The sequence below is a fragment of the Sprattus sprattus genome (assembly GCF_963457725.1).
Source record: "Sprattus sprattus genome assembly, chromosome: 14".
Lineage (NCBI taxonomy): Eukaryota > Metazoa > Chordata > Actinopteri > Clupeiformes > Clupeidae > Sprattus > Sprattus sprattus.
In genome coordinates, this window is record NC_137912.1 from 7,208,235 (window position 1) to 7,223,659 (window position 15,425).

At 42.6% G+C, this 15,425-nt stretch overlaps 1 protein-coding gene across 2 annotated transcripts in view; it reads left to right on the plus strand.

Moving 5' to 3' along the window:
* optn (optineurin) overlaps positions 1-4,574 on the plus strand; it is an 8,890-nt gene extending 4,316 nt beyond the window's left edge. Inside the window, exons 8-14 of one of the 2 annotated variants that reach the window (XM_080851132.1) lie at positions 174-289; positions 1,463-1,612; positions 1,931-2,015; positions 2,115-2,273; positions 2,399-2,541; positions 3,242-3,327; positions 3,429-4,574. In XM_080851132.1, the coding sequence (XP_080707258.1) occupies positions 174-289; positions 1,463-1,612; positions 1,931-2,015; positions 2,115-2,273; positions 2,399-2,541; positions 3,242-3,327; positions 3,429-3,529 (840 nt within the window). In that variant the 3' untranslated portion in view covers positions 3,530-4,574. The remainder of the gene's footprint in view (positions 1-173; positions 290-1,462; positions 1,613-1,930; positions 2,016-2,114; positions 2,274-2,398; positions 2,542-3,241; positions 3,328-3,428) is intronic. The other variant, XM_080851133.1, reaches the window with a different exon arrangement.
* The last annotated feature ends 10,851 nt before the right edge of the window (positions 4,575-15,425 follow it).

The window sequence follows — 15,425 nt, forward strand, 5'->3', positions numbered from 1 at the left end:
GAATATTTTTCGTGTGCATTGTCAGTCAACAAAAGAAGATAAGTGTGTGTGTGTGTGTGTGTGTGTGTGTGTGTGTGTGTGTGTGTGTGTGTGTGTGTGTGTGTCTGTGTGTTTGTGTGTGTGTGTGTGTGGTGTGTGTGTGTGTGTGTGTGTGTGTGTGTGTGTGTTTGCAGTCTGCCACTGAAGTGGAGAATCTGAAGACTCAGGTGAAGACTCTGGTCAAAGAGCTGCAGGAGCCCCAGAGCAGACTGGACGAGGCAGAGAAAATGAAGAAAAACCTCCAGGACAGGTGCAACACACACGTACAGTGCTCAGTATGAATAACACACACCTTACAGTGCTCAGTATGAATAACACACACGTACAGTGCTCAGTATGAATAACACACACCTTACAGTGCTCAGTATGAATAACACACACCTTACAGTGTTCAGTATGAATAACACACACGTACAATCTAGAGTATGAATAACACACACATACAATCTAGAGTATGAATAACTCACACCTTACAATGTACAGTATGAATAACACACACATACACTCTAGAGAATGAATAACACACACCTTACAGTAGGGCTGTAACGATACACCTACCTCACGATTCGATTCGTATCACGATTCTTGACCCACGGTTTGATACACCCCAGGACATTATTATTATTATTTTTTTTTATTTTTTTTACCTCGCGATTTAAAATATATTTTCTAATTCACATTAGAATAAGTATGAGCTATAAAAAAATGAAGAAACAATTTATAACCAAATATTGAGGTTTTTATTACTCAAAGCAATGCTGTTGAAAAACATTCAACAAACTTCGGAACCTGTTATCTATCTGCAGAGCAAATGTCAGGCTCATACAAAAACATTAACGTGAATTAATTGATGCTAATACCTAGCGCGGTCTCTATAGGATTTCCCATATACGTTAGCATTAAGCTAACGTATTTTCTACCACAGTAAAACATGCAATACTATGTGATTGTTTTTAGAAAACGAATGTTACGTGATGAGATTACTAAAATGTAGTCTGCATGTCTGCTCAGTTTAGCAGTGCTACCCAAGCAAAGGTTTGAAAAGAACTTCAAGCTTCAGACTTTCTGTTAGGGAAACAGCTTTCTATCTGCCAAGCAAATGGCAGGCTCATGACAACACGCGCAACCTTTGGGAGCATGAACTGCACTGAGTAAATACGAATAACACACACCACACTGCAGTGGAGAGTATGAATACATTCAATGCATTTATTCACTAAGCAGGTGCAATCATCAAAAGTGATAAACAGCACAGTGCAGATATATATATATTTTTTAATTATTTAGATTTTTTTATTTTTCATCAAGACCAAATAACTTGGTTGTGTTATCACAATGCCCCTTCAGTAACGCTTTCTCCTGACCAACTGCCTCCTGTCCACGTGTGTGTGTGTGTGTGTGTGTGTGTGTGTGTTGTGTGTAGGTGCCGGGAGATGGAGCAGGAGCTGGCCAGCCTGAGGACCCAGCTGGGGGAGCGTCAGCAGGTGCAGACGGAGAACGAGAGACTCAAGCTGCAGCTGGAGAGCCTGCAGGCCCACAACAAGCTGGAGCAGAAGAAAGCCCAGGAGGAGAAGTGAGGAGACAAACGAACACACAAGCACACACACACACACGCACACACACACACACACAAACAAACACACACACACACACTCATACAATAAGCCTATGAAAATTGCTGATATCCTGAAAGATCTCCCAGTCTCTCACAGGGTTCTCTTCCAAACACATGAAAGAGGACACCCACTATGTTTTGCAACATTGTCACACAATACATCACACAGCGCTAGTTTTTTTCAGAGAACACTTTACCTAAAGGGTCTGATACGTTTGTGAGACCTAATTCTATAATGGTCTATCGTTAACACTCGCATCCGTGTCTCTCCCTCAGGAATAACCTGGCTCAGTTGAAGGATGCGTACACTAAGCTGTTTGAGGATTACAATGAGATGAAGGAGGAGAGGAAGAGACGAGAGGTAACCATGGGTGCTGCCTCACATGATTGGTTATCAGATCCACATCAGCCTTATCACGCTAAGTCGTTCCCTGTTGAACTCTGACCCCCCCTCACTCAGCAGGCAAGCCTGTCACGGGAGGAGGCAAACGGGATCCAGATGCGATTGGTTGCAGCTGAAAAGGCACTGGTTACCAAGCAACAGAAGATTGATGAGATGAAGCAGGAACTCTTTCAGAAGGAGAAGGATCTTGACACAGTCTCAGTCTTTAAGGCCCAGGTGTGTGCTTGTGAACTGGGTACATGTGTGTGTGTGTGTGTGTGTATGCGGCCTACCTTTGATGGTCGTATGCTGTGTGTTTAGCATCTGATCTGGTGTGTGTTTGTGTGTGTGTTTTTGGGTAGGCGGAGGTGTACTCTGCTGATTTCTATGCGGAGCGGGCTGCTCGCGAGGCCATCCATGCTGAGAAGGAGCGTCTCGCCGCTCAGCTTGAGTTTGTCAAGAAACAGAAGAGCCAGCTGGAGGAGGAGATGGACTCATTTGGCAGGTAAGCCCCCTTACTAACATAGTATGCTCTAATGCATTTCAAATTATTTTAATTTCTACCAAAGATCAATCAATCAATCAATGTATTTATTTGATTAAGAGGGACCAGTGTACATTCAAATGTAAATGCACCCAATTATAACCATTAGGCCAGCACCATACAGGGCAGCACCATAAACGTATTTATCAAACATAACATTGCATTGACAATATAGCAAATATAAAATAAAAAGATGAAGTACAGAGGAACAAGATAACAGAAATAATATGTAGTTTATATTATATGTATATTTTTGTGTGTAGTTGTGTGAAATGTATGTATGGAATATTATATGAGCTTATCTTTAAGCAGCTGCAGTTGGGGCAGACTCATTTACACACATTGAAAAGCAACTAATAGTTTTGAAATGACTCAATGAATTACTGATTGAGAGTTCAATCATCCAATCCACCAAACAACTCAAAACAAGAGTGAATACCTACCATAGAATAAACTGTTTAGCAATTAGCAATTTTGGCAAATTTGTCATGGGCGTTACCCACATACTCAGCTCAGCTGCTCATCCCCCAAATGCATGTTCCTTACAAATGTGGCACCATTTAAAAGGGAAATAAACAGGCTTTCCAATGGTATAAGATGTATTGCCAAGAAGCATTGTTACAACAAAGAAGAGTCCACTGATGAGCTGTGCTTGTTGCAGGCAATCACTGGGGGAGATGCAGCGAAGACACGTGCCGCGTGGAGCCACACCACAAGGTGGTGCCAGAGGTACAGCTTTAAGAAAAGGTTTATTGGTTTTTATTATAGAGGTGACATTTTATGTTGTGTGATGCAAGACTTGCTGCTTACTTTCTTCCACTTGTTTCCCTGTGTTTTATGACTCATAGGAGTGGAAATGAACATTCCGGAACATGCCTGTCCAAAGTGTAGAGAAATCCTTCCTGATCTCGACTCCCTGCAAATCCACATCATGGATTGCATCATTTGAGCCAGCGGTCAGACTGTCCTCAAAATGATAACCGCCACCCCTCCACCACCATCATACACTAGTCCATTGAGACTAGTCCACAACAAGCTTCAATAATGCACATAATAATAATTGCACAGTAACTCCTCTTAAAAAGAAATACTCGTGCTAAATGGTATAACAAATTATTTGAAGTTCACTGTATGGCTAATAATATATCTCAGTATAATACTGATTTTGAAGCCCTCATATGCTTATATAATATATAATAGTTATATTTTGTTTGCCAATTCAAGCTTTGTTAAATTTATATTGGGTTTATAGGTTTCATGTTTAATGAATTTATAACAGCGTGATATTAAGAACCATTGTGTATATACAGAACTTTAAGTAGGTTCTTCTGACTCTGGTTTTAGTGACAGGCTTCAAAATATGTTGTTAACTTTTGGTGAATAAATACAACCAAATAGGCCCATTGTGGGTGGAACAGAAACTGTAGATACTGCATCAGGGCACTTTAGCTACTGAGAATCTGTAAGCTTTAATAGATGGGCAACTGCAATGCTGTAGGCTGCTTCTTGTCTTTCTGTCTTTGAGGGAAAACTGGTTTGAAGAAGCTGTCTTTGATACAGTGATACTCAGTGAAAGTGGAAACAGGAGTGGAGAGGGGTGACAGAGAGAGAGAGAGAAAGAGAAAGAGAGAGAGAACTTTATTCTGAAAATGAAGGATGGTGCCTTGTCTGCTTGCGTTGGCATCAGTGACCAACTGGGTCTTCACATTCTGATGGAGTTGGAAAAAGGCAAGATGCTTTTTGGACATGATGCAATATTAACACGAGGTAAACATTACGCCTGTTAGAGTGTGTGCTTCCCCTCCCACTGCTGCTGTCTCTTATTTAGAGCACTTCCTGTTCCTGTTGAATTAACCATGAGAGAATGTAGTTCTTCTGAGAACCTATTCTAAGGTTCTTAGAACCTAACTGTCTGATTTGATTTATACGTACACCTGTGTAAAGCTCTACAGCCTACGTGTCCTGTCTAATAAATGTTCTGGTACACACATTCATTCTGTGTGGAATGATTATAAATGTTCCAAAATGTCACAAAATATATTGGTACAACTCATTTCGACAGGCTGCAATGTAAAATTGAAATGAACAACAGTCATATAATAATAAATATTAAGCTCAAGATAAAATCTAGGGCTTAACACAAACACACAAAAGCATGACACAAACTGCACAGCATAGCTGTGGAGAGACACATAGTTTTTCCACCCCAGGTTTGGAATTTCAATACAATGTCATGACTTCGAAGACCTCAATACAACAGGGCCAAAACACAAAGCAAACAAAAACCCAAAGCTTTGCCGTAATTAATTGGACAATACAAGCATAAGATCTAAGATGTTTAATGTTCCCATTAGGTCATTCATTTTATGAAGACATCAGGTGAGAGATAACTGAGTATTAACATACCAGGTCTGGAATTTTTGGATTCTTTGATGTGCAGAAAGCACCTTTCTTAAAAAGCTGCATCATTTAAATAACACTTTATTAATTATTGAATGGTTAAGACTGAGACACTGGGGTGGTTAGGTAAGCTGTGATTGGGCCAGCCAGTGTCAGTTTAAGAAACAACCACAATGGGGCGCTCTATCTACTTATGGGCCAGTCCAAAATTAAGTTAATAAAAAAGATAAAATTCAAGATGGATTCTGTCTGCACAAACGCCCCACCGGGAGAGTGTCCAGTATGCCATATGGCCAGTCCACCCTGTGGCGTAGGCGCACTACCATACCAGTCTATACAAAATGAAAATGTATAAAAAAGTATATACAAAAAGAAACCAAACAAACACAGAAACCATTTTTTTCTCTCTCTCCTTTAAATCTTGTCAGAGGACTTCTCCACAGTGCCACCTAGTGGACATCAAGTTCCTATTATTGTATCTGGTTATCAGTGGTGTGGGAAAATACAAGCCTGTCACCCATAATGTAGGACGGGTGAGTCTTCATATTCGGTTCATCTGAGGCTGCAAGGTCATACCAGAGAGGAGGGAAGTCTTATAGACTTAAAAAGAAAATGTTTAGAATTGGTAGGTAGTAATAGTAGTAGCAGTTGCTGTAGTACTTTATGAGAATGAGTCTGTGAACACCCTCTTTTTATACGTTATTTAGTGATTATTTATAGAGACGAGTCATATCTGGTTATTAGTTATCAGTGTTGTGGCAAAGTGCAAACCTGTCACCCATCATCTAGGGCAGGTAGTGCCTCATGTCCTCATATCACCCTTTCATCTTAGTCTTCAAAAGAATCACATCTATTCATTCTGTGAATGCTAGTGAGGATCTACTTCACAAAAAGTCACAAAAAGAGAGAGATAGAAAAAACATAATGGAGATTAATCTGTGTTAATAAAGCATTGCTCAATATTTCCAATGATGACACAGAAGGATTACAATATAAATGTTCTTTATTTGAGCATTGTCATGAAGCATATTATTTATCATTTGGCAACATGAGTAGGTCAGCAGTGTGTTCCCTTCAAAGAGAAAAAAGGCAACAAGCCACTGAAGGTGTTTTGAGCAGTGGAACTCTCCCAGAGGCCGTAGCCTGCAAGGAGTCCCATGTTCACTACATCTCTCGCCTCCATCTGCTGGAGAGAAAGTTGCGAGCCCCATCGGTATCATACTCTGCCAACAGCTGTCTGTGCTGCAGCTTCCTTCTTCAGATTCATCACTTCAGTTTCAAATGGCTGCAGTGGCTGCTGTGGCTGCTGTGGCTGCTGTGGCTGCGGTAGCCGCAGTGGCAGCAGTGGCAGCAGTTGCAGCCGTGGCAGCAGTAGCTGCGGTGGCAGCAGTTGCAGCCGTGGCAGCGGTGGCAGCAGTTGCAGCCGTGGCAGCGGTGGCAGCAGTTGCAGCCGTGGCAGCGGTGGCAGCGGTGGCAGCAGTAGCTGCAGTTGCAGCGGTGGCTGCGGTGGCTGCGGTGGCAGCGGTGGCAGCGGTGGCAGCAGTAGCTGCAGTTGCAGCAGTAGGTGTATTAAAAAACATGCATGACGTTTAGAATGGCATCCTACGAGCCTTGCGTTGAGCAAAATTATCAACAATTTCAGAAAAGTTCAACTCCCTGGCCCGGATGCTTTCAATGGACAGGGTAGCGAATCCACTCAGTATCTCCTGCCCCATACTGCTCTTTAGTAGGTCTTAATCATTTTTTGTTTCGAAAATGATCGCTATGCTGTGGCTACGGAAAACATGCCATTGCCTACATGATCACTTGCAGGATGTGACCAGCAGAGGGCGCCCTAGTCCAGGCTGACTCAGACCACTCACTCAAGAACACTTCCAGGATGTGACCAGCAGAGGGCACCCTAGTCCAGGCTGACTCAGACCACTCACTCAAGAACACTTGCAGGATGTGACCAGCAGAGGGCGCCCTAGTCCAGGCTGACTCAGACCACTCACTCAAGAACACTTGCAGGATGTGACCAGCAGAGGGCGCCCTAGTCCAGGCTGACTCAGACCACTCACTCTAGAACACTTGCAAAATGTGACCAGCAGAGGGCGCCCTAGTCCAGGCTGAATCAGACCACTCACTCAAGAACACTTAGGGAGTTCATCCCTCATGAAGGACATCTCTGGCCTTCAGGCTCCAGCGTTAAATACCCATTGCTTAAAATGATTCCATTAAATTCAGTTTTATTCACATAGTGCTTTATTGAAGAACAGCTAAGTTGGTAGGCAGAGCGCTTGCAAGTTTACTATTACAAGGGTAAAAATGACACAGAAAACTATATGTCCATGGTGGCAATTATTTACATAATTAAAATAGGCTAGCAGAGAGTATGTAGATGTTTCATGAGTGAAGTGGAGTTAATGCATGACAGTGTGGTGGGGTGGGTAGGTGTAGGCAGAGGGTTTCTACAAGTACATCAGGTGGAGAGACTTCATCAGCATCCCACAGTAGAGAGAGAGTGTGAGTGTGTGTGTGTGTGTGTGTGTGTGTGTGTGTGTGTGTGTGTGTGTGTGTGTGTGTGTGTGTGTGTGTGTGTGTGTGTGTGTGTGTGTCGATAGATCAAGTGGAGAGACCACAGCAGCATCCCAAAGCGGAGACTAGGGCCCTCATTTATAAAATGTTGGGTAGAACCCTGCACAGATTCCATGTCCAAACGTTTAACTTCTCCAGGTAAAAAGTAAATGGTTAATCACCAAGTGCTTTCAGAACCAGGATGGTCGTGTGGTTAAGGCATTGGACTTAAGCTCCAATGGACGTGTGTCATTGTGGGTTCGAATCCCACACCTGTTAAAAGATTGCTGTTTATAATTAATTAACTTGAACCACATCCTCTCAACAATAAAGCCCTATCACTAGCTGTGTGACCTGTCCACGTGGGTTCAAAGTAGATGTGATGAACTTTCAGTTCACTTTCAATCCAAGATTGTTCCAAATCATATTAGCAGGCTGAGTAGCAGTAGATATCATGGATGTGGGGATAAGGTGTTGGTCTTAAAACCCAATGAGCAAATGTCAGCATGTTTTCAAACCCCAGTCTAGGTGGGAAGATATGACGTGTCACATATACATCTTCAGACCCAGTTCATGTTCAATACAGCATCTTTATATGACAATTTACCAATTTAAAACATGTTCAAGATCAGCTTGGCATGTACATCAAAAGTATATACCAGGATGGATGTGGGGTTAAGTCTAAGGCTTAGAGATCCATGGGACTGTTGTCTCTGAGGGTTCAAAGTCCCCTCCTGGTAAACACAAGGCGACCCTCTCCACTATGGCAACAACATTCATTCAAGGCTAACTCCATTATTGTAACACAAACCTGAAAATTATGAAAAAACACTGCCTTGAACAGACACACACACACACACACACACACACTCACTCACAGGTGAAGCCTTCGCTTTGAACCTGAACAGATATAGCCAGTTGCATTACAAATCCAGGCACTGAACCCCCCAGCCCCTGATTGACTTTGTGGGATTTTGACTATGACGCTGATGTCAGGACTTAGCCGTCATTTGGGACAGACAGGAGATAGACACAGACAGGACAGGAGATAGACACAGACAGGAGATAGACACAGACAGGACCGGAGATAGACACAGACAGGACAGGAGATAGACACAGACAGGAGATAGACACAGACAGGACAGGAGATAGACACAGACAGGAGATAGACACAGACAGGAGATAGACACAGACAGGACCGGAGATAGACACAGACAGGACAGAAGATAGACACAGACAGGAGATAGACACAGACAGGAGATAGACACAGACAGGACAGGAGATAGACACAGACAGGAGATAGACACAGACAGGACCGGAGATAGACACAGACAGGACAGGAGATAGACACAGACAGGAGATAGACACAGACAGGAGAGAAACACGCAGACAGGAGGTACACATCGGTCCAGCGTGCAGCTTTGGAATGGAGCGCTGGTGGTGCAGTGGTAGTGTCCACACTCCACACCACCAAGGTCATTGGTTCAAACCTCAGCACAGGAAAGTGGAGAGGCAGGTGGGATGTCAGGATGGATTGCAAAGAGAAAGACATGGGGGGCCTTACTTGGCCCCCTGAAACAATCTAGTAGAAAAGTAGGGGGTTATAGACTTTTTTTCAGTGGGCCAACTTGACACAAAACACTTCTGGTTCTGGTGTATACATACAGCTCACTGTTCGTGGGTTCCCAAAAGTTGGCCCACTGAAAAAAGTCTATAACCTTCTGCTTTTCTGCGAGATTGTTTCGGGGGGCCAAGTAAGGCCCCCCATGTATTTCTCTTTGCAATCCATCCTGATGTACCACCTGCTTCAGGGCCTCTGAGTCCACCAGGTCCTCTACACCTTCTCTCCTGTGCTGAGGTTTGAACCGGTGACTTTGGTGGTTTGGAGCGTGGACACTACCACTGCGCCACCAGCGCTCCACTCCAAATCTGCACGCTGTACACATATGTACCTGCGTGTGTATCTCCTGTCTGCATGTTTATTTCCAGTCTGTGTCTATCTCCTGTCCTGTCTGTGTCTATCTCCTGAATTCCGAATTCCGACCGGCTCAATGGCAGAATCTACAGAAATTAGCTCTCCAGCGGCAGCCATGTTTGTTGAACACGAATTTGGTGACGTGGTTGATTACGTTACTGTTCATCATCTGTCGATCATCGTATAAAGCCCGCCCAGTCACTTTGATTGACTGTACTGTTTTCTACCAGGAAAAATGTCTCCCCAACGACCGCAGAGCCAGACCGAACTTCCCGACCAAATTATTTTGTGGGCGGGGTTCGGGCTGGTATTCAGGCTAATTTTTTGCTAAATGCCCCTGGATTTCAGCAAATCGTTTTGTCATTTATAGCCCATTAACAAGAATGGTGAAGTCTTGCAAAAAATATTGGTTTTATGCCCTAGCTTTGAACTAGTAAGTGATAATATGAAGTTCAAATATCGAGGTATGCAGCCACGACCCAAAGTCATTTATTTTCAGTCAGATGATTTTCTTTTGCTTTAATCCCTGAGTGGCAGCTGTGGCAGCAAGAACAGCAGGAGGAGCAGCAGTGGCTAAATTCACCCTTTCCAGAGCCTCCACTTTAGTCTCTCTGGCCACCAGTCTGGCAGCGCTGGCAGGAGTGGCTGCGGTGGCAGCAGTGGCAGCAGTGGCAGCAGTGGCAGCGGTGGCAGCAGTGGCAGCAAGAACAGCAGGAGGAGCAGCAGTAGCTCCAGTGCTCTGGCTTTGTGAACTACAGTATGGATGCTCCGAGTCTGAGATCCACACATGGAGAGCAGCAGCACCAGCAGTGTAATGACAGCCCTCATCTTTAACATCAATCCTTCTCTGACACACAGTAGTTGTGTAGTAGCAGTAGTAGTACTTGCAGTAGTAGTAGTAGTTCAAGAAGGTTGTTAGTCTCACTCCTGAGACACCCTCTTTTATATGCCTCAGTTACTCATTATGTTAAACATTTTTAAGGTTAAATAATTTTGAACAACATTAACTTTACCAGTACCAGGAGGTTTGACTGCCTGCCAGTCACTTAGCTTATCCTATACCAGATCCACTGATTATAGTGTAGCCTTGATATGTGTGAGTCCGTTATCAGACAGAAAATATTCTGTTGCAATGGCTGCAATATCATACCAGAGAAGGGAGAAGTCTCTAGAAAGATTTAAAAGTTCTCTTCACTTAGTCACTTAGCCTATCCTATGCCAGATCCACTGATAATAGTGTAGCTAATAGTGTAGTCCGTTATCAGACAGAAAACTTGTTTACTTTCAGCATGGAATATATTCAGTATATTATTTGCTGCAATGCCATACCAGAGAGAAGAGAAGTCTCTAGAAAGATTTAAAAGGGAAATGTTTTGAATAATAGAAGTAGTAGTTGCAATAGTACTTTATGAGACACCCACTCCTTATGGTATTTAGTGATTATTTATGGAGGTTTGGTTGAGAATCATGGTTATAATACAGTGGTGTGGTGAACATGAAGCAGTTTGGCAACAACAAAGTGTCATAAGGCCGGTGTGTAGAAGTGGATGTTTTGTTAGGTCAATCAGAAAAGCCCGTGTGCACAGACCAAGGTCAGTCTTCGAGGCCTACGTGCAGAGAGGCCTAATTACCAGGCAGAGAGGCCTGTGTCTAGAGATGAAGGTCAAGCCAAACAGAGAGGCCTAATTTCTCAAAACAAGATCATACAGTTTCCACAGGTGCAGGCTTACAGAGACAGACACGTATGAATTCAAAGGTTTATGCATCAGGGGATGTAGAATTCATCAGAGAGCAGGTAAAAGTTCCGACTAAAGAGCCATGACATTATAACCAGGAGGGGTAAAACTACTGATAAAGACAGAGTGGCTCAGCATCTTGAAAGATGTTTTGGCATTTAGTGAGCAGAATATCCTGGTTGGTATAATTTGGATACGTTTAGGCTTTTGATTGGAAAAGCATAGTGACGCAATGTACCCTTTTAATAGTGAGTGTGCTTGGTTTTTGATATAGCTGCTCCATGGACCACCACTGTCAATTTTAACGAAATGTCTGCAAGATTGAATAAAACTTGAGTTCATCCCATTCGGTCTTTTGACTCTGATTGAGTTTGAAGATTTTAAGAGGTTGTTTTCGCTACAACTTCATCACTTTCGGGGTGAACTGATATGGTGGGTTTTTTTTACACCTCGTGTCTGCCTGCCAGTCACTTAGCTTATCCTATACCAGATCCACTGATTATAGTGCAGCCTTGATATGTGTGAGTCCGTTATCAGACAGAAAATATTCTGTTGCAATGGCTGCAATATCATACCAGAGAAGAGAGAAGTCTCTAGAAAGATTTAAAATGTCTCTTCACTTAGTCACTTAGCCTATCCTATGCCAGATCCACTGATAATAGTGTAGCTTTAATATGTGTGAGTCCGTTATCAGACAGAAAACTTGTTTACTTTCAGCATGGCATATATTCATGGCCACTAATCAAACAAAAAAGAGCTGGAACATAGTGTTCCTCGAGACTTTAATCGTTTAATCGCTGTTGTCAAAACATAAACACCTGTCACTGGTAGGATCAGTTAGGTAAGGTGTGGGTTAATATCCTTATTCAGCCTCACCATTTTTTAAATTTCATTTGGAAATACATTTGAATAATAACTTTGTATTTTGGTAAGCACTATTGACATAATTCTTCCCTGAACCTTTGATGGGGAGAGAAGAGAGAAAGAACTAAACTATCTTTACCAGTACTGGAAAGCATGTCTGCCAGCCAGTCACCTATTCTGTGGATTCTGTGGCTGAAAGGCGGAGGGCTGACGGAGGGCCAGGTTTGGGGCCTTGTCCCTGGCACTGGCCTCAGATGTCACATTCCCTTAGAGTAGCCTGTAGCTCAAATAGCCTGGAGTGTGTGTGTGTGTCTGTGTGTCTGAGTGTGAATATGAGGGATAGAGAGCGAGAGAAACAGACAGACAGACAGACAGACAGACAGACAGACAGACAGGGAGGGAGAGGGAGAGGGAGAGGGGGGAGAGCGACAGACAGACAAACCGAGGAAAAGACTTAAACAGTCTTAAGTACTGCACAGTAAAGCTACGGAACCTACAGACAGAACAGCATACTGTGTGTGTGTGAGAGTGTGTGAGTGTGAGGAAAAGAGAGCCAGACAGACAGACAGACAGAGGGAGAAAGAGACAGACGGAGGGAGAGGGGGAGAGGGAGGGTCAGGCAGACAGAGGTAGAGACAGACAGACAGACAGTGAGTGTATACTTTGTATTGGTATACCAACACTGACAAACGACAAACTTCTTTTTGGGGGAAAAAAGCAGTCAAAACTCTGGCTCCTAGGCTATCAGGATAATCAATGGACTTTTGAGACAGTCAGTGGACGACGTTAAGCCCAGTTCAGTTAAAAATCACAAAAATCAGTACAAAGAGCAAAGAACATCAAACCAGAGACATATCAGGCTCTAATCGGAAGGTATACCTTTACCGTGGTGAACATAAAAAAAAATACACTAAATACAATTGCTGAGTGCCTTCATTTCTTATCAGTCACCAAGAGCAATGAGTACAAAGTTAAGATGTCAAAAGTATTTTGCACAAATGTTCAGCATGGATTTTTGACTACCATGGCATCTTTTGAACATTAGTTTTTCAGAGGTGATTTCACAGCAATTTTTTTAAAAATCAGCCATTGTTACTGCTCTCGTGTTCAGTTTGTCATGAATAGTATTTTTTACTTGGGAAGATGTAGAATAGCTTTTTTACTTGGGAAGAAGTAGAATAATGTCATGGCAATGGCATGTTGGACCACTTCAAAAGGGCCTTAACATCCCCACGACCCAATACAAAGGGTATGGTTAAGTTGCTTAAATTTTGATTTAAAGGCCTACAAACACAACATTTATTTGTGTTTCCCAAAGCAGTGGCATCATTTCATTGAAGGTCACCTAATTATAACTGTAAAACTAAATGGTAAAACCCAGCTATTTAGAATCATCTACATGCCTTGTAGATTTCAGATAATTTAAGGCAGGGGTTTTCAACCGGTTTGTCCCAGGGACCACCACTCTGACACTGATGTGCCTACGCGAGAGTGCTTGTGTGCGTGCCTTTGAGAGACCTGTCAGTGTGATATCTGGGCAGTGGGCACGATGAAGTCCACACAGCCTGTCTATTCGTGGCGAAATGGTAGACAACGAGTCTCTTATCATTCTCTGGGTCAAGCCTTGCACTGCACTTATTCTTAAAGTACGCTAGTGTAGAAAAACGGCTCACACACAGGTTGGTAGTTGGAAAGGGCAAAAGACACCTTATTGCTTTTGCAGCTAGCTCTGAATATTCTGTCTGGCAACTTCTCCATAACTTAAGTCATTTGAAAATCACGCAACATCTGTTGCATGAACGCAAAAAGCTTGGCATTCAAGAAAACGTGATGCATCTTCATATGCCTCAATAGTTTCGACGGCTTCATTTGACAGTAATATTGAACACACGAAACACAGTAGCCTAGTACCTTCTCTCCTGCTCTGTTTGTCGTCACTGTAAATCCGTATTTGAGGTATTCCTCATTGTATTTTCTTTTTCGACTTTGTTTCCCTGTATCCTGTGAAGGTGTAGCTTTGTTGGGAGAGTGTCCTTGCCCCTCTTTCGTGGTAGCCTGTCCCTCTGTCGTGGCAATCTGTTAACTGCAGATGATTGTCATCTTCAAAATATGCGTATGGCGTGACGTTACGGACGCAATGCATTATCATTGCACAGGCTACCATAGACTGGAATGGAGAGGTGCAAGGCTACATTCTGTCAACGTGAATCTCCTTTATATTTTGTTAGACATATTTTTCTTATTTTAGATATTTTTTATGATGTTTTAATAGGTTTTATTTCAGCAAGCATTTTTTTTTCAATAATTCAGGATAAACTTCACAATGCCAAGTTAACAGCCCTCTCTTGTCAACTCCGAGCCCATACTCTGGCGGACCTAGTTAAAATATCCTTTTTAAAAACTTTATAAGATCTTTTTTCAATGTTTATTCTTTTTCATCGGTGAAGCCAGTTTCAATGTTCACGATATTCAAGAGTAATCTGGAAATGTGTTTAATTATCGAAGCGAATTTATATATACATATTTTTTTAATCAATGGTGAACAGATCAACATAGGCTTTATATGTATGTGTATATGTCTATGGGCTCATGTCGCAGGGCCCCGGTTGAAAACCCCTGATTTAAGGTTTGAGCATTAGTTTTAAATAGGGCCTGACAGTCGACTACAAGGAGGGTTTCTTCAGTAAAGGTAACAGGCTGTGCTAATTCCAATGGAAGTTTCTCATCCAGCCTGCATGTAGGCTACGGACGGTGTGTATTCCACCACTCGTCAGTGGTGTAATGTTGAGTCCCTCCAGTAGATGGCTCCCGGGCAATGAGCATGGGTGAATCACTACTTTAGTGTGTACCCTCGTGATATGACCAGAATGAATGATATTGTATTCCAAATTTCCACTGCAAGGTTGAGGATTTAAGAAGAACTACCTTTAAACTTAGATACCTTTGAGATTGTACCATTCTGTTTGTGAAACCCACTTTCCATCCATTTAAAAGGCTATCAGAGAACATTTACCTTACGGGTTCAGGTGCTTTTAAAATGAGACTAGTACAGGGATATACCATCACAGGTACTTCATTAGGCATCTATTCAACAATTTAGGGCTCATCATTTTTTAGTGGGGAAATGTAAAATATGGAGATTCTAAGCTGGCAAATTCTGATCTTTGAGAACCTGGAAACTGGATTATTCGGATCCCTTCCAGCATGTATTAAGAGAGGAACACAACCACCACAGAAGACCAAGGACAACACAAGCACATGCAGACATCTTCATTGATCTTTGTTTCAAAACCAACAGCAAGTGTTAACTGGTC